General features: G+C 42.3%; 1 protein-coding gene across 3 annotated transcripts in view; it reads right to left on the reverse strand.

Moving 5' to 3' along the window:
- Positions 1-21758, reverse strand: part of PHACTR1 (phosphatase and actin regulator 1) — a 262086-nt gene continuing 240328 nt past the window's right edge. For all 3 annotated transcript variants that reach the window (XM_031552743.1, XM_010708344.3, XM_010708348.3), the window contains 5 exons: positions 17872-17927; positions 13224-13285; positions 5402-5542; positions 2184-2260; positions 1-138 (listed from right to left, as the gene is read on the reverse strand). In XM_031552743.1, coding sequence (XP_031408603.1) covers positions 123-138; positions 2184-2260; positions 5402-5542; positions 13224-13285; positions 17872-17927 — 352 coding nt within the window. In that variant the 3' untranslated portion in view covers positions 1-122. The remainder of the gene's footprint in view (positions 139-2183; positions 2261-5401; positions 5543-13223; positions 13286-17871; positions 17928-21758) is intronic.

Raw genomic sequence — 21758 nt, forward strand, 5'->3', positions numbered from 1 at the left:
TTGTAGAAAGGCAGTTCATAAGATTTACATTGTACATAACAGGGAAGTGAATAATACCAGCACTTATGGTTCCTTTTTGTTATGTTTTGAAGACAGCATAGTAGTCAGGTAGAATTTAACTGCTACGGTCTGTGAAACCTAAAATGCAAGGGAGGGAAAAAGAAAGAGAGAAAAAGTAAGATAATATTTTCACATATATGGTACAAATTAAAAGAAAAAAAAAAGGGACCTAATTGCTACAAAATTATGCAGCTGGATTCCTGCAGTACTGACATCACCATGCTGGCACTGCAGAATTAGAACAAATGGAAACTTCCTTGGTTCTCCCCAGACTTGCAGCTCACAGGCATTTAGCAGTTAGCACTCAGATCTATCAGAAGCTTCTCTGTGTTTCTGGTAGGTCTGAAGAGAGGAGCAGGGCTGAAAAGGCCACCATTTCTGCAAGAGCTCAGCAGCAGGAGGCTTGTTTTATCAGCTGTGCAAATGCATTTTTTTAAGGTTTGATTTTTTGAATGTGAGATTTTTTTGAACTAATTAATCTGTCCCACTAGGAAAGCAGCAGTAACACTCTCAGCCCAGCTCGTGCCACTGCTTAATGACACGAATAGGTCATTACCTTGCTAATGATTTTGTAATAGTGATTTATCTAAGTTTATTTAAGGGAATTACTCTCCTTTCTTTCAGCCTGCTCCCTTCAAGTGCGTATTTCCTGAGGCCATTTGCCAAACTAGCAAGTCCTGCTGAACTTCAAACCCTTGTGCCAATTTCTATTGTATTAACTATAGCTGTGAGTTTGCCTGACCCAGGCCTGAATGGGTCAAAGCCACGTGGTAGCTGTCAAACACAAATGAGCATAACTCAAAGGGTAACCACTCACCCTAGCAGTGGAAAAGAAGCAAAATACTGCTCTGAAACCTGCAAAAGGTAAGCAGGTAGAGAGGCCTCCTGGAAAACGAAACAAGCCTGTAGTTCTGTGGGAAGTCAGTGGAGCTCAACTGCTTGTTGCAACATCTGCTTTTAAACAGCCTCATCCCTTGTAAGTTAGATGCGCTCGGTGAGCCAAGTGTTCCTGAAAGCCTCAGTCACTGGAGCTGACAGACCTGGCCAGATCTCATGGCTCAAAGGCAGCTGCTTGCTTGTCTTTAGCAGCACTTCATCATTACAAACCCCAGTGTATCATCGCGGCACGTGACAGGAAGTGCAGGGTGTATTGTTACAGCAAGGGATACATGCGTTATAAATGTGGTGAATTTTAATGAAGAATTTATGCATTAAAAACAAAAATCCCCTAGGGCAAAAAATATTTTGCCTTAAGCTTTTCTGTATTTTTCTTAAAGACCTTAACTGCAATTTTTATGACCACCACCCATCTGATGAACACATCAGTGTGCTATCAGCTCTGTCTGGGCTGAAACCAGGACACAGAGAGGGCACAGTGCAGTGCTGACTCAAGTGATGGCAAATAATTGTGTGCATTCTGATACACTGGCTAGCCATGGTCCTGTGAACAGCAAAAAATACTCAGCTTTGTTTTCTGTTTTGATAAAGGAACTTGAGAATAAGCTTCAAGATTAAAAAAAAAAAAACATCAGTTTTTTGGTATATTTGTGACTCCCTTTTCAGTCAACATAAATAAATTAGAACTGCAGATTTTCATATGGAATGTATAGAGTTGCAATCACACATTCAGCTCACACAAAAATCTGACCGTGTCTCTTCAGCAGACTTCTATAAGCCCTCTCTTACCAGAGAAATAGCCCTCGCTTCACAACCAGACCTTATTCATATCATTGCTCTTTGGCACTACGTACAGTTGTGAGTAACTATTCCCCTTCTGCATGGCCAATGCAAGATGACAGCACTGAGAATTTGCACTCATTCATCCCTTTCTATGTACTTAGTCAACGAGAGTTTCCTGTCCTTCTCTTCAATGCTATTTACCCTTGATAGCAGCAGAACTGACACCAGAGCATGATGATTTAAAACAAAAGGTTGCACAGCAAATGGTGTGTGCCTGCATACAGCCATGCAATAGGGCAGCACGAGTTCATTAGTGCGTTTCTTTGACAGCCTGTAATTCTAAGTGGGGTCATGAGTTCACAGGGTGCTTGAGAAGTGGTTGCTGTTTTCTATTCTTTGGAAAACAACAGTATTCATTGCTACCCTTAAAATAATGAACTTACCTTGTTAGATGCCTACTTAATTCATGAACTTCCATTTCAGAGCTTTTAAATTCATTAAGCTCTTTACGAATGGCTGCCTGCAAAGGACAAATAAACTCATAAATGCATAAATGACAGAAATCAAAACAAGTTCACTTTGTTCTCAAAACAATATATTAGAAGTGAAACAAATAACAGTATTAGAGAGAAAAAACAACAACATGTGAAAAGGAAAAGAGATAAATGTTCTAAATTGCATAAAGGGAAGAAATAAATGCTTTGATGGGATGGATCAATTTGAAAATGCAGACAGTGCTGATACAAAAGCCAATTTGGGTTTATTATGTAAACATTTTCATATACAAAATCCAAATTAGCGTAAGTACGAGACAAAAATCATGCACCAGAGCTTCTCAAACCCTGTGCTCTGTTTCAGAGATGGACCGTGAGTAAACTTAGTGTTGGTAGATCTCAGCAGAATTACATCGGAGATGTCTCTCCCCTTTATGCGGTCCTAAATTCCCCCTGATGAAGCCACCTAATCTGGGGCTGAGCTTACTCGAGAGGGAGAGGGGCTGGCCTGGCTCCCTGCTCTTCTCTCTGCCTCAGGCCATGCCCCTCTGCCCTCATTCTCTGTTCTGACCCAGTTGTTCCACCTGCCAAACCCATCCAAATTCACCTTAAGTGGTTGGATGAACTTCAGTAGGAGAACCTGTTACCTTCAGCTTCTGTGTTTTGGGAAAAGAAAATGATGAGGAGAATACTGACGAAGAAAAGTTGACTTTGAGGGACTCAGCTTCTTTGTGGAAAGGGCTCCCAGCAAAAAAGGCTCTATCCCCACACTGCAGGCTTCTGACTGTGCTGTGATATTTGTAGCACACAAGTGGGCCTCTCCATGAGCATACAGAACAGATGTGCCAGGTGCCAGTGTGGCCAAGTGCTCCCATGAACCTGAGGTGTGTGCCACTGCTGGGAACATCAGTGGCTGGAAACGGCCACTCCAATTACAGGTACTTGTGGCTGTCAAGAATGTTTTCTTGATTAAGTCTAAACCAGGATAAAGAGCTCAAGCCCAGAACAGGGCTTCCACAGCAACCACTGATCTGGTCACCAATGACCTGTGCCTGGACAAGGCCTACATGACAGATCTTGTGAGTATGATCTATAGAACAAGCCTCTTGTTCTTCCTATACAGCTCTGCCTTTGTCTGTCAGAGCAGAGAGATGATTATGCACCAGCTCAAGGGTCTACCTTCAGCAGACCCATTTGCTGCTCAAGTGACTGTGAAAGAGGTCAAATGGGCTGCTACCTCCCATTGGGTTTGAAATCTATCACCTCCTGCATCTCTCAGCTGCCCTTCTTCCTCCAACAGTCAGACTTGGGAAAGATGAAGCCGGGCTGAACAGAGTTCCCCATGTCCAGAACACAGAGGAAGATTTACTGAGAAACAGAAAAGCCCACTACTAAAATCTACTTTTGCAATAAATTTAGTCTGTGCTGACCAATGAAGGCAGTTATTGAATCAGAACTTTTAGAAGAAAATAATCTGCTATAGTTTGCTGTAGCTTGTTAGGTTCTGTGGCATTGGTTCCAATTTGGCTTTTTTTTTTTTTCCCCCCCAACAGAAGATAGTGGTAGGGAAAAGAAGGTGATCTCAATGGCAGGAATTAGAACATTTCCCACATGACCCAAACATGAATAATATGCCAGAAGGGGCATTGATATTGGGAGGACAATTATTTTTTTTCTCCTGCTTTGCTGAAAAAAAGGTTTGTTTAGAGAAAAATCCTCTGATTCGTGTACTGACCTCACACGTGTTATAAAGAAGGAAAGGTGACCTCAAAGTACTTCTCTTTCATGAACTCTTTACCAGGCTGGGTTTCATAGTGATATTTGATAACTGTTCTTTCCACAGATACAGGGTGAGAAAAGACCTCTGGATACCTCATCTTCTCTTCCCCGATGAGGTATTTCCACACCTTCCATTCTGTGCAGAAATCTCTCAAAGACAGAAGAACTGATTGGAAATTTATTCCTTCTCTCACCTACTGGGAGAATGTAACTCCCAATAGATAGATAGGACAAGACATCAGTCAACTGATTTAGCCAATATGGTGATGTAAAATGGGAAAAGCAAATTTAATGCCCTATATTATGGTCGGGGGACAGTCCAGAGAAAGATTTTTTTGTTCAGATCAGTTTATACTACATGAAAGTTACTGAAAGCTAAGCTGAAAAGGGCCTCTACTTAGGAGAAAACTAGTGGGTACAAAACTTCACAATTAAATAAGTTAAATAAGTAAAACTGTCTGTCCTTTCCTCTATGAAGCAAACCAAGAGTGATTGTCACAGCCAGAATTCCAGCTCCTTTAAACACTGAATATCATGGTCTGGTCTCCATCACTGCATCAGGCCCTCAGCAAAGACACATGCAGGTATCAAATCCAGGTGCCTGAATGTCTTCGAAATTACAAGGGCACCGTAGAGTGAATTTAAGGCACAGCAGTCACCTACCAGACTCAGAGCCCTCTCTTCTTACAACTGCCATAAAGTATTTAAATTCTTCTTTACCACTTAGACCCACAGGATGTGACTTTTACCATCTGACAGCAATTTAACCTCTCTACCACCAGTGCTGACACCAGAGACACTGCTTCATGATGGTTTTCAGAGGACAGTGCACTTACTTATTACCAAATATGCAGCTGTTTTTCATCTGTGGGCTCACAAGGCCTCTGCTTAGTGGTTACAGTACTGTGTGTGAGGGGGCAGGTATCCTGAAGAGTCACACCTGTCTCAACCCCTACAGAAAAGTAACCTGGCCTTGGTGGGATGGGGGTGCTTTTTCTAATTTGACCTGCTGGCATTCTTGCAGCCAGGCCTGCTCAGCTCTGGCAGGTGCTGCTCTGTTAGGTCTGTCTTGTGGAAAATTGCTTGTGGGCATTCTCAGCTGGCAGAATTATGCGGCAAGCCCCAAATCAATGAACAAATAACACAGGGCTACCATCAAGGCTTTTCCTCAAAGGATCTTACTCTTTTTAAATGATGTAATGCTGCTATGTTTCCACACACACAGGAGCCTTCTTGCCAAAGGTGTAGAACTCAAACCACAAACCTGGTGAACTGGGAAGAGAGCTCAGACGGTTTCTCCCTGGTGGCTGTGGGACCTGAGGGGTGCTGTTGACCATGACATGCTCTAGCTGTTCAGGTCATGGCTCTCCCCAGGTCTCTCCACTTACTTTGTCGGCAGCCGTGAGTCGTGTCCAGGGTTTGTCTGCCCTCCTGTCATAGTCCTGTGCATCGGCCACCTCCACGTAGTCGCTGAAGCGGATGAGGATCTTCCTCTCACGCAGCTCCTCTACCGTGGGCCTTTGACTCAGCTGCATGGTTGAAGAAGTGGTGGAAAAAGACATCAGAACTTCACTTTTTCCCTGCAGAATGCTGCCTGGGGATCAGTTTTACTACAACCACCACTGTGATAATTAATAAGAGAGTTCAAACATCACCAGGACTTTTGTTTCTACCAGACTTTCACAGACCTGCTACCTGGGAGATAGATAACCTGTTGTTTGCTGCAGCACCTTGTCTGTCATCCCACCTTGCTGCTGGAGCAGAACGCTGTTGTTTGGGAAGCAGCCATGGAAGAAGCCCCCGATCCCTGGCAGAAATTGGATGTAACGCAACAAAGACAGCTGGCACAGTGATGCCTTAGCAGGAGATGAAGACCTTATAACCTCACAGTCTCGCATATGCTCCCTTGTCTTGAGCTGCTGTGGATGCTTTAGTGCCGCCTGGGAAGGGCTATGCACAGGAACAGGGTGAATCCTGCCTTGAGTTAGTTGCAAAAGATGACAAACAACTTTCCTTACCATTCTGACATTCTGCAGACCTGCACAGACATGGTGGGCAGGATGATGACTATTGCTTGCTGAATGTTTCACTGAGTGCTGCAGTTCAATTTTATGCCACAGCATATTTGACTTCAGCAGCTTACACTGCATACTACAAGCCAAATAACAAATTGCAAGGGTGGACTGTATCATGTCAAGAAAGCCTCTTTACTGTTCCAAAGCCATTTCTTTCAAAATTCTCAGCAGAGAGAGCAGCCAGAGTCAATCTCAGGTATTCCATGTATGGAATGGCTGCTTACATGGCCAAGGACAGGTATTGGCATTTTGGGATCAGTTCTCCTTGGATGCTCAGCTTGCTGGTTAATGTCAAGTGGAATTATATGACTGTTTCTGAAGAAGCCACAACAGGTGTGTCCATGTGGATGTGCATTAGCTGCTAATCCTCCATTAGTGAAACATCTGTAACAATGATATTACCAGGAAAAATAACCATAAACTGCTAACATTCAGCTAGACAGTATCTCATGCTATTACCAATCACTAGAAATAAGAGGGCTTTGCAATACTTCACTCCTGTGACCAGTGAAAAGTACTTCATAAAATGCTTGAGACTTTTTTCTGCAAAGGAGTTCAGGCTCCTCGATCTTGACGTGCAATTCCACCTACCTCCCAAATCAAGCATCTCAGTTCCTTTCACTTCATCTCCCAGGGAGAATTAACATTCAAACTAGAGAGGATGCTGAAAGGAGGATGAAAAATCTGCAAGATCACAGGAAAGAAGCCCACCTCCTTGCAGCAACCAATTGCTAGGTTGTTGGTTGGTTGATAGGACTGCTCCCCCAACTCATCCCACCTCTGCACTTAAATCCCTGTGTGACTCTCCTTGGATCATTCCTGGAGGATGCTTGCCTCTCTCTTCTCTTTCATAAGAAAGCGTTGCTACTGGAGGTCACAGTGGTGCTGTTCTACTGACACAGACAGTCCTTAGCACTCACAAAGTGGGTTCAGACATCACCTGTAGAAAGGCTGCAAAGCTGCACTGATACCCCAGTGAGCTGCTTCAGGACAACAGGAACAGGAACCCGTCCTGGCTGCAACTGAGACATTATGGCCCAGAGAAGAGAAAGAAATCACAGAAGGAAGTGTAACCAAGCACACACCTCTACTGCCATGTCGTGCCTTTGTCTAGGGCAGCATCCATCAAGTTGTAGCTTGGTGGTTCGTGTATTGTCTCTCAAGTCATAAGACTCAGAGAGGCTTCTCTCTGTCCCACAACTTATCTGGAATGTGATTCCAAATCACTAGTTTTTCTAGCAGTCCTGCTATTGGGAACTAGCAGCTTTGTTAGCACTGATGCACTGCTAACGAGACAACACAGCAGAATTTTTCTTTCAGTTTCTTTTTTTTAATCTATGCCCGGACAGTGGGGATAGAAAAGATCTTTATACGATGCGACTACAACCAAATATTGCAAAGATAAGAGTGTGAGACTCCATCTTTACTTCTATCATCTCCTCTTTTTTTTTTTCCCAGCAGCTTGAATAAAGGGTGCATCACCAATATTATCTGTACCACTCTCAGCTTTTAACTTTTCAGGGCACAGCACAGATGATACTTTGACTATTCTTTCAAATAAAATGTTTTATGACATAGAGTATGGTGACATCAGCAAAAAATAAAATCTATCAGCTTAACTCTGTTTGTAAGTGGCACCAAGGGAAAAAGGAATTCCTATAAACCTTGCAAGCTGGAAGAAAACGACTGGCTCTATTTCACAGCTTCTGTCAGCTTTTACCAGCTGACTCTCGTGTTTGTATCCATTTTAGGGATGAACAAGTTTTACAGAGGAGAGGGCGGATGACTGCTGATCCACTGCACCATGATGTGCCAACCTGATGTTTGGCTGATGTCAAGAATGCCACAGCATCACAAACCCATTGTTAAACTTTGGTGTTAATGTGATTTTTTCATTCTTAGGTAGCACGTGAATGTAACACCGACTAAAAGCTGGTTGTGCTCTTCCTCTAAAACTGCATATTGTTTTTAGATGCCCTGACTTTGCTTTGGAAACATGCAACCACTGCAATACCACTGCAGAGTCAGGTATTGTACACCCCACTACAGTGGTGGTTTGTGTCTCCATCCCTACTGAGCAGCTGGGGCAAGTGAAGTTCAAAGATAGAGCAAACAGTTCAGAGTGACCCAGGACCCCATGGCAGAGCTCTGAGGTGCCATGAGATGCACTGTTCCTGTGCCAGTGCTCTGGCTGAAATACTGTCCTTATATCCAACAGCTAATGTACAGCCATAATCTACATAATTTACATACATAAGCACACACACACAAATATTCAATATATTAAGCCAAAGCACAGATCCGATCATAATAAATGGAGAGAAAAGGACAATTATTTTAAGATAGCAATAAAAGCTTCATTATTTGTACTGTTAACAAACTGCCCTGCCTCTTTCTCATGCCATTACAGAGGCTTCTTGCGAACTGCTAAGCTCTCTCCATACGTCTGCATTATGCAGAGCACCCTTATATCTTAAGAGCAGCAGTAGCTGGCAGACAGCTTTGCAGAACACTCAGTAAGTGCCCATTCAGTGTCAGTTTGTGACAAGGGCACAGCTCACCCGAGATCTCACCTTGGCATTTATTTTAATGACCTGTGAGTTACGGTCTCTTGGATCAAAATTACTTAATGCTACACAATCCTTCATGGCCCACATCTGAAAATGAGCTCTGCTTCTTCTAACAGACAGGAGGAATCAAGAATGTTTGAAAGTTACAGGGAAAGGACACATTCAAGGACATGATGCAATTGCTTACAGCAAGAGGTGCTGCTCCAAGCAGGGGAAAAGGGGTCTCTCTCTCTCTCTGTGCTCACCCCATGGCTCCCTACAAGTTCAGCCATGCCTCAGGGACACTGGGACATCTGGGAACTTTTCAGGGGCACCAGAAGGAGGTATTTAAGGCAGATGTTTTCTTAAAAAGATGGCATGAGGATTGGCATTTTTTACAAGTATAAGAAAGAGTGTTGTTTTTTTTTTTTTCTTACCAATGCTATAATTAGAGAGATGTCCATGTATGTCTTGTCTGGATGTAGCACCTTGACATATACATTCCTGTTCATCTATTTATGAAGATTTGTGAGTTGAGGGACAATGTCAATTCAATGGCAAGTCACCACATTATTTAAGTGTGAATGCAAACAGAAACTGTTGTCATGGGAGGCCAAGTTTTCCTCTGGATGTTTGGATCATGAGAGATAAATATGGGCACATTACAAGCCTTGATATTAAGCTTGTTTTCAAGGAAAGTTTTAACTCAAACCCCTCTGTTCTCAGCGTGGGATATGAAGCAAACTAAAGCACTCTCACTAGGTAAAGTGGAGGGAAAACCTGTCTTGTCAGTCTGGTCTTGGGATTTAGTCAAATGTGAAATGCTGACTTTGCTCTACGTCAGATACAACGAAGCTTGTTACCTTGTCTCTTCGCTGCTTGCTTTGTTACCTCATTAAAATGTTACAATTGTTATTTATGGAAGAAACCAAAGTGAAAAATGACAGACTCTAACTAGCAGTGCTAACAACCTCCACACCTCCTTGCTCCCCACCTCTTGTGCTAAGACATAGGAGCAGGATGTGACTTAAATGCCCCAAAGCTCTTTTCCCTCTTTGACTATAAATGCTGTTTATCCAAATTAGCAGCTAACCTTTTCTGCTTTCTGACCTTTTCCCCCCCTTTTTTCCCCTCCCTCTGCTTTGCCACACAACTCATTATTTCAAACATCCCCTCCTGACGCAGGTGAAGGGAAGTCCATTATAGAAAATACTTATCAGCAAGGCACTTCCTGGAGAGGCTCCAGCTTGCTCTCCCATGAATAGAGGCTTTAAGCTGTACTGGAGCAGGAATTTAACTGGAACAAAGACTTCAGACCATTGCATGGATTTTAAGAAACATCCACATCTCTTCACTTTGGTTGTTTCTACTGCTGCAAGAATTTTAGTCTTGTAGCCACTGAAAGACTACTGACAGTGGGGGGACAGGAAGCAGTGAACAGCTCTGGGGAACAGGGAGAATAATGCTATTTGAGAGAAGGCAGGAAAAGCAGAGCTTTGCCTCCTCTTTACAAGTAAATCTGTAATATCTTCCATTCATTCAGGCTACAACTCTATCTCTGTGGAAAACCTCAGGGGGAGTTCAGGCTCATGTTAATTGCCTTGGTGCTACACCAAATTCTCTACAGCTAGGAGAGGATAAACTCTAGTTGTAGTTTCTGGAGGCCCAGATCTCCTCGTGAAAGGTAACTGGATCCAACACTTCTCCCAGAGGATCTCTGCACATTCACAGTTCTGGAATGGGCTTGGTAGGTGTCTGCAACCAGAACTCAGAGAAATCCCCACTTATTCATGTTCCTCAATTCAAACAGTAGAAGTCCAGGTGACCAAAGCTGCCAGTGGGACTCCATGGGAGAGAGCACGGGGCAGGACAGATGTGCAAAACCTACCCCTGGGCACTCAGGTGGGAGGCAAATATTTCGTCCTCATCTGGCAGGAGGGAAAAAGTTACTGAGGAACTGCTTCAAGCACTATCTGCCTACTTTTTACTCTCTGAATGGCAGCTATTTCCTATCCCCAGTTAGTTAATTTGGAGTCAGACGAGTCTGAGAGCATGAAAAGTGCTTAAAAGTGCAGCTTGCTACAGACTACCCAACTTCTTAGAGTTTTTTTAGAAATTGCCTGTCCATATGATGAATTCAAGTGGATATTTATTACTGCCTTTAATAAGACACCTAGACCTAGTAAGGTAATTTCAGTTATTACAGCATGTCATGTTACAACTCATCATCATTATACTGCAGCAAAGTGTGACTGCTGAAGGAATTTTAGGAACAGCTTTCTAATGGATGAGGAAATGGGTTGTACCCTTGGAGCTGGAATCACGCCATCGGAAATTCGGAACAGTAACAATTTCTACAGTGTAAAGTCAAGTCTTTTCAGTGGCTTTTGCAGAAACCCTTCTGATTGCAACCAGACATGGATACAAGAAGGCAACATGGCATACTTTCCTTATGTTGAATTCACCCTGTGGGCATGTCTGCATGAGAACTCAGTGCAAATAGAGAGGTCTGCTGGGCAACGCTCTCGACGTGCTCAATTAAATTTCTGCTTGATCTGAGGTTTAAAATCCTTTGGTAATAAGACTTCAGTACAAATCGACAGAAGGAGCCTGCCACTCTGCTGCAAACACGACACATCTGGGAAATGTTCATGAAAGACAGAGCTGGGGAATAACAATTTTTGCAGGATTCACTAGGCACTTGGCATTTCTAGTTGTCATCTAGCCATTAGCACACTTTATTCAGTTCTTTCCTCTAGACATTACTGAGCCTCTGTGATGGTACATTTGGCAGGTGAGAATGAAATTCCTTGTTAGACCAAGCCTGTGGTTAGAATCATCGATGTTTGGAAGACTGCTAAGATCATCTAGTTCTGGAACAATTTATAACAAAATCAAACAACACAAGTTATGTTGCTACCAACCTCACAAACATGCTAGGGGCAAAAGAAAATATTTGGTAAAAGGACCAAAAAAAAAAAGAAAAGAAAAAAAAAGGCTAAAAGCATAGCCTGGAATGTTGGTATGAACACTGAACTGCCAAGAACCTGGACTGGCTTGTTCCTATTTAAAAGTGCAAACAAGACAAAGAAAAAAAAAACCTTACAAAAATCTGCTGAGATTTCAGGGAGCAGTCATGCTGTAGCCTGGATGTTTTAGTTCAGGATGCAGCTGTGGCCTCTATCTCTAATAGACAATTCATTTGCTATGTGCTTTTCCTACAGGAGCAGAGGATGGGAGCTTTATGGTGATAGTGCAGGATGCTTTAGCAAGCCCCCACCTGTAATGCAGCAGATTAGCTATGGGAAGTTTTTTTATCTACTACAGTTGTTCATCAGATGGCATCCTGGATTCCTGTACATGTTTACTCTTCAATGCATGTAGAAATTGACAGACTGGTGAAGCAGCTCTTCTAGCCTTTGCACTGAGCTTAAGTCCTACAAAATCTCTGCACTGCAGCTAGGTTCTATTCCTTCAGACAGTGCTATAAGGAGATAAGAGCATCTCTACCATTGTTGGAAGGAATTAATGTCTTTAAAATAGTATTATAGCTCTCTGGGCCACATTCTTTGTTCCTGCAGACAACGGCAGTATCACCCAGTTGGTGTCAGAGAACTCTGCTGATTTAATTGAGAATAAAGTCTTGAGATTTTTAAGCATGAAAGAAAACAATCCAGCTCCCTGAATGTAAGCTTTGCATATATATTCTCAGTCCTTTTCCTGTCATTATTTGCACCATAAAAGCTTGCAGTCACATATGCCAAAAAGACTAAGCCACATAAAAGCGTACAGAGGAATGGTGCTGCTCCATAAGCTTGTGAGTTTTTAGAGGACTTTCTCCTGCTCTGTAGGTGGGAAATAGAAGCGAGTGGTGAAATAAAGTTTACCTGCAATAACAGGACAGACTGTTGGCTATGTATATTGGGGACATCTGTAGACATTTACACCAGCCGAGAATCTGAACATGTGTATCTGAAATTACTGTTCTTCAGTTTTAAGAGCAAATGACTTTCAAATGGGAGGAAAACCAAAACCAAACTATTCTGTTTACTTCGTCTTTCCCTGCTGATACAAGATTGTACGATTGTTTTCTGCACTATACACCATTTTCCAAGTGCTTGTCTCTATTTAGTTGGAATGCCTCAAGTGGCACTCTCCCCTTCCAGAAAAAGTTTATTTCCTAGTTTACTGCTTTTTAAGGTGGAACTTTCAAATGCAATCAACATTGTTTTAACTTTGCTCTCTCCTTGTAATAGCTTTGTAGGCTATTCCATTTACACAGAGCAGAGTTAGACTAATGGTAGGCTGTGCATCCTGCATAGTCCAAAGCTCCTTCTGTTATAAAGTCTAAACCTTACTTTGGCCAACTTCAAGATGTTACTGTTAATAGCCTGCACAGCACTTCCCTTCCCTGTCCAGACTTAAACTCTGTAGCAGAGGTGATGTCTTTTTTTAAAGACTTCTTTCAAGACTGACTTCATACCTTACTTTTGAAAATCGCGCTGTGGAAAAGAAAAAATGCAAACAGTTGTGCAGTAGAAAGAAAGTTATGGTAACACTATAATAGGATCAAAGCTGCTCCTCACCTTACGTGTTAATCTTCTCTTTATCTCTCGTTTTTCTTCCTGCTCCTCTTGCTCATTTCGGGCTGTAAGAGATATAAAGGAATCTCAAGCTGCAGACTTATCAAATATGCAAAGCATGCAACAAATAAGCCTGTCCATCAGTATATTAATGTTTCAGGACCTCTCTGATACACAGCATCCCCCTTTGGGACTGGTGAACCTGCCTGACCCATAGCTTCTTTGCTTCTTCACACACTTTATAAACATCTACACAATCTTTCTTTCCCTGTGCTGGTACTCTTTATGTGTGCCACTCTGTCAAAGGGCCAGGCAATGAGCCATTATCTCACTGCTGTGTGGGGTTCAGCTATGATACGGTTTGATTCCGAGAGGTCAACAGCTGAAAAAGAAACATGCGTATAATTTTTTTTCTCTCTATGGAATGGAAATGGATAGAAAACTCAGAATAGGGATGTTAGGCAATATCTACAACTTCATATGACCTGAGCAGAATGAAAAGAGTCTCCTTCCCTCCTTCATGAGCCTTCACAGCATTGTACTGGAGAGCAAAAACACATCCTAGGAAATCCACTTTCAACATTAAGCCAAAAAATCACATGCTACAAATGCTCACCAGGGTAAGCATCAACCATTACCACTTGAGAGGGCAGTAAGATTTCACTACATTACCTTTTTTTTTCAATTTAGGAACAGGCTCTCATGCATGTCTTGGCACTGAACTTTACTGAAAGTCAATAAAATCACAGGTTTCTGTGTCATCCACTACTCAGTCAGTTAGGATCTGTTTTAACTGCTTTGTTGATACCTGAATTGCTCCTTACTAAAATCAAGCCCAAAGGAAAGCAAATGCAACTCAGCTACAAGTACCCTGTGCCCCTTGTGTGATTTGGTTTTCACTCAGGCACCAATAACTCTGCAGGGAAGATACAGAAGACGTCCAAGGCCATGTTGGGGTAGGAGGCTTGAACTACATCACTTAAATTTGATCTAAAATAAATCCAAGGGGAGCAGGCACCTCTGGCAGAGTGGTAGTAACAAAATAGGATATAAGGTTCAAGTGACTGTGTGGCAAAGTCACACAACAACTGGGCTGGGCGCCAGTTTTTTGCTGTTCAGGACAACAGAGAGCCACTCCAAGGTGATTGCTCACTGACTTCATCAGGACTGGGAATTCTCCACCAAAGTGGACAAAGAGCCCACCAATGGTTTGTATGATGGTTTATAACACGCCCAATACCTTTAAATGCCATTTTCCCCAAAATACTGCTTGCATTGTCTGGAGGAAGGACACTGATATTGGAGCCAAAAAATCAGAAGACACCATGGGCTTACAAATAGGTTTTTAAATGATAACTAGAATACCTATATTGTTACATATACTTTTATCTTTCAATGGTTTCTTTTCCTGCTGGGCTGGATTCTGGTTTAGCAATTGCTCTTCCAGCAGTTCTGCTCTTCCCGTTGTGTCTCAAATTTGGAGAAGCCAGGACTGCAAATAGCCACTCACAGAAGCACAGCCACTAATAAATCCTTTAAGATTAAGCTAGAGAGAATGTTAAATGGAGTCCACATGGTGCCTGGGCAGAACTGAAAGTATATGAGGAGTTATGTATAAACTGAGTCAAAGTGGTTCACTTTTGTACTCTGCATACAATGCCTTTCTTTTCTCCTCATTTCTCAGCCCATTTACCCACCTTCAGAGACAGCCAGGCAGGCTGAAAACCTTGGTCAGGTACAAGCTGGGAATACATTCTCCTCTGAAAACAGAAAGTACTATTTCTTTAATTTCTATTAAACAGCACTGATCTACAGAACTGTTGCTATATTTTATGTATTCAGGAGATGCTCTGTTTCTTTAGGGTTTAGTGGGTCACAGTTTTCAGGCCTAATTTCTGTGCTAGTGTTAAATATCCTCAGGCACATTCTGAGGCCATCAGACCCCATCCACCCAAGTTTTTATGAGGAATTCATGCAAGCCTGATGTGCCAGACTGACAAGTGAAGTACTTGTATCCATCACAGAAGTTGTACTGGGGCATCTAAGCATCCTTCCTTGTAAACTAACATGGCCTGCAAGTATTTATTTCAAAAAAAGTAGTTTAGTCTTCACACTAACCCTACAAGTCTGTACTTCTCTGCACTGTGTGCCTTTGATTTCATTAGGAGTCACTGCATTGGATACATGCCAGTGAAGGACTGGTCAAGCACGTGTCCCCCTGTTCTCAGTTTCTTTGCTGTGGCTGCTGTAATCTTACTGCTGCTACAAGCAAGTAATGGATTCTTGTAATTTAACAAAGACTTTCATAAGTATCCCTGCAACATGGAGCTAGGAAAGGATCACTTCACTTATAGGGAATGGATGCACATCTGCATTTTGCCTCATTTCTTCCCATCACAACTGGTAATAATGCAGTTACACATCACAGGAACAAATAGATACTCAGTAACACAACTGCATCAAGGAAATGTCTGCTTTAACTGCAGAGGAAATCCTATTTACTTCATCTGGAAGAATGCTGGGGTTTCTTTTTGGTGTGTGCTGTGAACTGGGCTTTTGCAAACAACTTGAGCTATTTACACAGAGAGTTTGAAGTCTTAATTATTGCGTCCTATATCTCTTCCTCCTTAGGTTTCACTGTATCTATCAAAATTCTCAGAAATCTAGAGAAAGGACACAAAGTAATTCTGTACTGAACAGACACTATATTTACTTGTTTAAGAGTGGAATATTATTTTATGTATTTTTTAAGTTCTGTAACTATTTTTAAATGTTTGTCCTATTGTGCTTCACCAAAAATTATGATGCCTTGAGAATACCACCTTAGCTTTTCCTGTGACTATGATGTTGTTTGTCTACCAGGATAGACATGGTTTGGGGCAGATGTGTGCTTGGAATCAAGATAAAGAATTCAATTTAGGAAATAAAGTATAGTTCTGGATTCACAGCAATATTTTCAGGTACATTTGTGTCATTTAGGAGCCTTTACTAAATTCAGAAGGAAACTGATGAGGCTCAGAGGATAATTCCCCTGAAAAACAAAACAAATCTCTGCGTGGAAGAGATTAGGAAATCTCTGATAGGACCCCAGCTTTGGTCATGTCACTTCTCTGCTTCAAACACTTCATCCAGAGCTGCTGCCTGAGATGCCTTTTCCTTCCCACAGCCCCTGGCAGCCACTCGCACCAGTGCCAGGGCGGTGTTTACTGGTCACAAACCAGTGCCAGGTGCTGCATGGCACGCGCTGCTTCATGCTGGTAGCCAGAGCCAGGATGACAACATGAGCTGTTGTCATCTGTCCCCATTAGCCTGAGCTCATTGTTGGTCACGTTGCAGGTTCCCCCTCCTCCAGCTGTCCTGATAGCCTCCGCCCCAACGCAATCACAGAGGGATGTGCCACCAGTTCCCCAGTTTCTGCCCCTTTGAAGGCTGAACTCCCCCAGCTGCTGGCACAGGAGCTAGGGATGAATAGTAGGAGCATGGCTATCACAGGCTGACACAAAGAAATGGCTTTCCTGGCAGCCTTGGGCTCCCTGCACTCTCTTTGCTGTCTACTCTTTGCTCCTCTTTGCACTGATAGTAGTGTGTCTGTCTTCCCCTGTCTGCCACGCATGACAACATGAACAGATGAATAACATACAGGAGTTTGATTCTGAAGAATTTAATCAATCCTTTCTGCTAATTTCCAGAGAATCTGTCTTTTGCTACCACACTTTTATGATTCTGTGCAAGTCTGTTGTTTGAACAACAATAGAAGACATACAGTGGACCAACCTACGATGCCCTTTTAAGGTACCATTTAGGAATACTCTTGTCTGTGTTCATTTTTAAAATTTTCCTGGAATGAAGGATTCACTAACTTAAAAGAGGAAGAAGTTGTTTATTCAGTTCCAAAGTATCAACAGTAATGAGATGAACAGCTTTGTGTTCCTGTTAAAAATCAAACACTTCAGAGTGAGTAATGAAATGCATTTTTTTTCCCTATTCATTCACAAGATTACAAGGTTTGTGCAAGACTCAGTCCTGCTTCTCTTGGAACTGGTGACAACAGATCTAGTAATGTAACTTAGCACAGGCTCTCCAAATGGTAGTCTGTCTCTTTAAAATATACTTTAATGATCTGAGGATCTACCAGTAAGTTTTTGGCTGATTTAAAGGAAGAGTTTCAGGGGAACATTTCACTGGAATTATCCCATGTAACACAGGATTCTTTTTTGAATTAAATAAAGGCTCCACCTAAGTCTAGATTGCTGTGAAGGTTTTTAGCAAAACTCATCAAGCCATGCTCTAATGGCTTTACCAGCTTATAATGGGATGCTCGTATCCGTGTGAGAGCAGCACAGAAAGGCTTTTCAGAATGATCCTCTGTTGGGAACAGGACTTGCAAAAAAGATTCAGTGTTGTTTTTTTTCTTTCCCAAGGGCTGTTCATTCATGTGAATTTTCTGACTACGATTTTAATGAGTTATTTCTGCAGCTCTGAATGTTGCTGCAGACTTGCACATTTACTTGCATTTATGATGCACTTTGTTTTTATTCGTGATGCACATATGGAATAGCCGATGTTTTATAAAAAGAACCCACACAATATAAATCTAAACTAATGCAAACTAGCTGCCTTCAGATTCAATGTCAGTAGTATCAGGACTTACGTTTCAGAATGTTCCTCTGCTCCAATTCTTCAGCTGTCGGCCTCTGGCTCAGTCGTCTGCGAAAAAAGTCCAAGATCAGTTTCTGGACCATATCACATCCTCCTCAGCTCACTGTCTTTGAGAGTTATTTTGAGGTGTGAAAGGCAGAGCAGAAAGTGCCAACACTGCTCCATTATGCACTTGGTGTGCGTGGCCCATGCGTGACACAGACCATGCTTCACTTTTGCAGTTTCCTCTGTGTTCAGCCCATGAAAGACGAACTATGTTATGTCATCTTAGGCACAGCACTCCCACCCCTACCCCAGGCAGAGCTGCTGGGAGTTAAGCTACACAGATGTCTTCACTTAATTTCCTTCCTCCCATGCCTGCTTCCTGACTCGCACAAGCATTTCTAGCTGAGACCCTGCTAACTCTCTCCCTGCCCTCTTGTGAGCCTCCAGGCTTGTCCAAACAGCATCTGAACACGCAGGCAGCCTGCAGAAAAAACAAGGGACAGTTTGGCAGTGCTGAGGGCAGAACAATAGTGGCACTCCTCCTCCACTCCCCTCCTCCTCTGGTGGCTTGTATTAAACCTTACAGTGAAGATCAGCATGACTTGCTTGTCAACCTGTAGGACAGATTCACAACAAATGCAATCTAATTACAAATGGGGGCCCTGAGAGCAGAAACAATCTGAATATTCAGAATACAAAGCAAAGCAGAAAAGCACAAAGGGATCTTGGGGAAAACAAAGACAACCACTGCGATGACATCAGAAGTCAACACTGTTGGGCCTGCTCCTGCTCTCACCAGGCTCAATGGGAGTTTTGTCAGTGCTGCCAGTGACAGGACACCGCCTTCTCATCCCTCAGGCATGGTCATTCAGGGAGGTATCCAACAAGGGCAGACTTCAGAGCCAGGGGATCACGTCTGTACCAGATAGTTCAATACCCCTGCTTCGTTCAGCAGCCTCTGGACTGACCTCACCTGGTGCACAGGGCTGGAGCGCATGGGATGGGTAGGAGCCTCACCTTCTGTATGAAGGCAGAAGCTTGGGCAACTGATTTTACACAGCCTGAAGATTTCTGCTATCAGAAATGATTCCAGCTGCACTGCCTGTGGGGCCATTTTCCATCGCTAAGTCAGAACACGGCCCTATTCCAGTACAGAATTTGGAGTGACTGGCTTTGCCTCTTTGCCATGGCACATCAATCATGTACCTCACTTGAAAAAGGATCGATAGGGACAGAAACTTGACATAATTCAGAAGTAAAGAACACCTACAAAGTACATGGAAGATGAAAGTACTGTTCGAATGCTTGCTATTACCATCTTTAAAATACAGTAGCTGTTGCTAATGGAATACTTCATCTCAGTATTAAGAAGAAATTAAAGCTACTATATTTCTATCGGCAGTTGAGAATCAAAGAGAATAAATTGCCAAGTTTAGGTCCACTAAGAGTTTCTGCAGAAACTGAGTTATATGAAGCTTTTAATCCACCACACTGTGATGTTTCTCAAGAGGAAGCATCAGATGAATGTTCAGGACAGACTCCATCCATCCACCCAGTGTGCAGAGCTTCTATAGAAACAACACAATAAATGTGGAGACGTCAATCTGAAAAGAAGGCTTCCAAAAAACTCTTCCTCTTCCAGAAGAAAATAATGATTAAAAGACTCAGCTAACAGGTTTGTCAAGAATGGTTCACATTGGACCATTTCAAACAAAAGGCAGAGGTTTTGTCTATCTACATGAATGACTGACATAAAAGAGCAAGTCTTCCATGTATTTACTTCTCAGTATCTGCCATAAAGTAGACGAATTTAAACAAAGTTTTTACTTCACTGAGTCACTGCTTCTACACTGAGGTGAGGGATTTCCTCCAAGTGTGCCCTACACATGTATCACCATCTCCTGTGCAGCTCAGAGACCTACACAGTATGCAATTCTTCCCTAAGATGCCCAGTAGGGGGTCTAGTGAAAACCAGTCAGAAACACCTGTGCTCCCCATCAAGAATCAAAGCATTTTATGGATGCCATAAAATACTTTTTTCAGGCTGCAATGTACTCCTGCCTCAATGATGACCACTGGTCTAAAGGGATGAAGTCACGTGGTAGAAAAAGCCATGGTATTTTTGGTAGATGCAGTCTAGAGATCAAGAGCTGTTCATATTCACAGGTTGTGGGTAGTTTCTGGACTCTTAGATATGCAAGAACTGAAGCAAAACTTAAGCAGTAGGAATAAAATAACCTTGCAGCTTAATGAAATCATGACCAGTCTTTACAGGGGAAGCAGTGAAGGGTGAGGATGGCAATGAACAGCTCTGAAAGTACCTGGCCTCCAGGACTGGTGTCTGCTCTTGATTTTCATGGACAGCTGCTACATTCCCATTTTCACCTCATTTTGGGTTGACTGGGCCTGCTCCCTCACTGTTTGTTTCTCTGATGAGCAAAACAGTGAAACAACCCCTTCCTTCTCATCCCCGCTATCACAATTATTTTTCTCGTTCTCCTGCTCTTTTCATTTCATTTCTTTTGCTTCCACAGTGGGTTCCATCCCCAAACTATCTTTGAACTCTACAAACTCCTCTAACTCCTCAGAAAAGCCATCTTTTAGTTTTTACTTTTTCCCTCTTCACTTTTGGGTTTGCTGTAGGTTGGGCAGCTGTTAACATTTTCGAACATCTCAGTTCTAGGTACTATCCTATAAATAAATAAATGCTAGCAGCTCTTGCTTTGTTATTGTGGCTGCAAAGGTAGATTTTTTTTTCCCACACCTAATTTCTGTGTACCATCTCCAGTGCACGGTTGTGATCTTAGCAAACAGTAGATGTGATAACTCCACTCTTTGTCTTTCCTTCCTGTGTTGCGCAGAACAAAAATATTAATGAAGCCCACCTAGATCGCAGAGGCTCATTTCAGAGGTCTGATTGCTGGATTGCTGCTGTGCCTTCTTTCATTTAACATCACAGGGGCTGCATGAGGCTGTCAAGAGGCCAGAGGTCAGGAAACAAGTGTCTAATTAGCAGCACAATCAGAACAAACAGGAGAAAAAGGAGGTGAGAAATGATGTGGTGGCAGACCTCCTGCAATAGCAAATGAAGGAACTGCTTATGAAAACTATCAGAATCAAGTGGGATGTAAGTTATTGATTGGAATGGAAGCTCTGTTTTGTGGAGCTGCAGGAGTGTAGATATCTGACCAAGGAAAAGACAGGCCTTAGAAAGCACCAGCCTTTCAACAGTTCTTTCTGTATTTAAAGACCTTCATGTAAACATGCTTAACCATGTGTGAACATGCCATGCTTTTTATTTTGTAATAAACATCAGGCATTCGAGATGGTAGGGAGGCATGCTTCTTGTAACTTGTGCTCTGCAATGTGTTGTCTGTTTTACACTTCACACGTTTTTGTGGTATTGGTAATAGTGGTTTTATGAATACACTGATAAAGATTTCCCTATAAAATAAATAAATAAATAAATAAATAAATAAAAATCAAACCTTCTTGAAATTTCTGTTGACATAAAGAAAGCCTTGTTAAGATTTCACTGAAAATATAATATTCAAATGAGATGTCAGTGAAAAATAAAAGTTTGCTCAGATTTATAAAAATAAATGATGGCAAACTAATTTTCTGAATTAATTCCCTACAGGATGAAAACACACCACAGTCTTTGTGCTAGCACTACACAGTGCTCCTTTCTTAGTAAAAACTTCGCATGGTGTTTTTATTTCATTTCCATTTTTTTCTTTCTGCTTTCTTGAACTTGTTCTGGTCAGGGCTGAGCACGTCATGGTGGATGACCAAGAGTTTGGGGGCAGGAGGGACAATCCCTTGCAAAGTATACTGCCCTCAATTTAAAGTATTAGCTGGTGGGGATGCAGTCTCTTCAGGGAGTAAGAAGGA

Source organism: Meleagris gallopavo, chromosome 3, assembly GCF_000146605.3.
Source record: "Meleagris gallopavo isolate NT-WF06-2002-E0010 breed Aviagen turkey brand Nicholas breeding stock chromosome 3, Turkey_5.1, whole genome shotgun sequence".
In the NCBI taxonomy this organism is placed as follows: domain Eukaryota; kingdom Metazoa; phylum Chordata; class Aves; order Galliformes; family Phasianidae; genus Meleagris; species Meleagris gallopavo.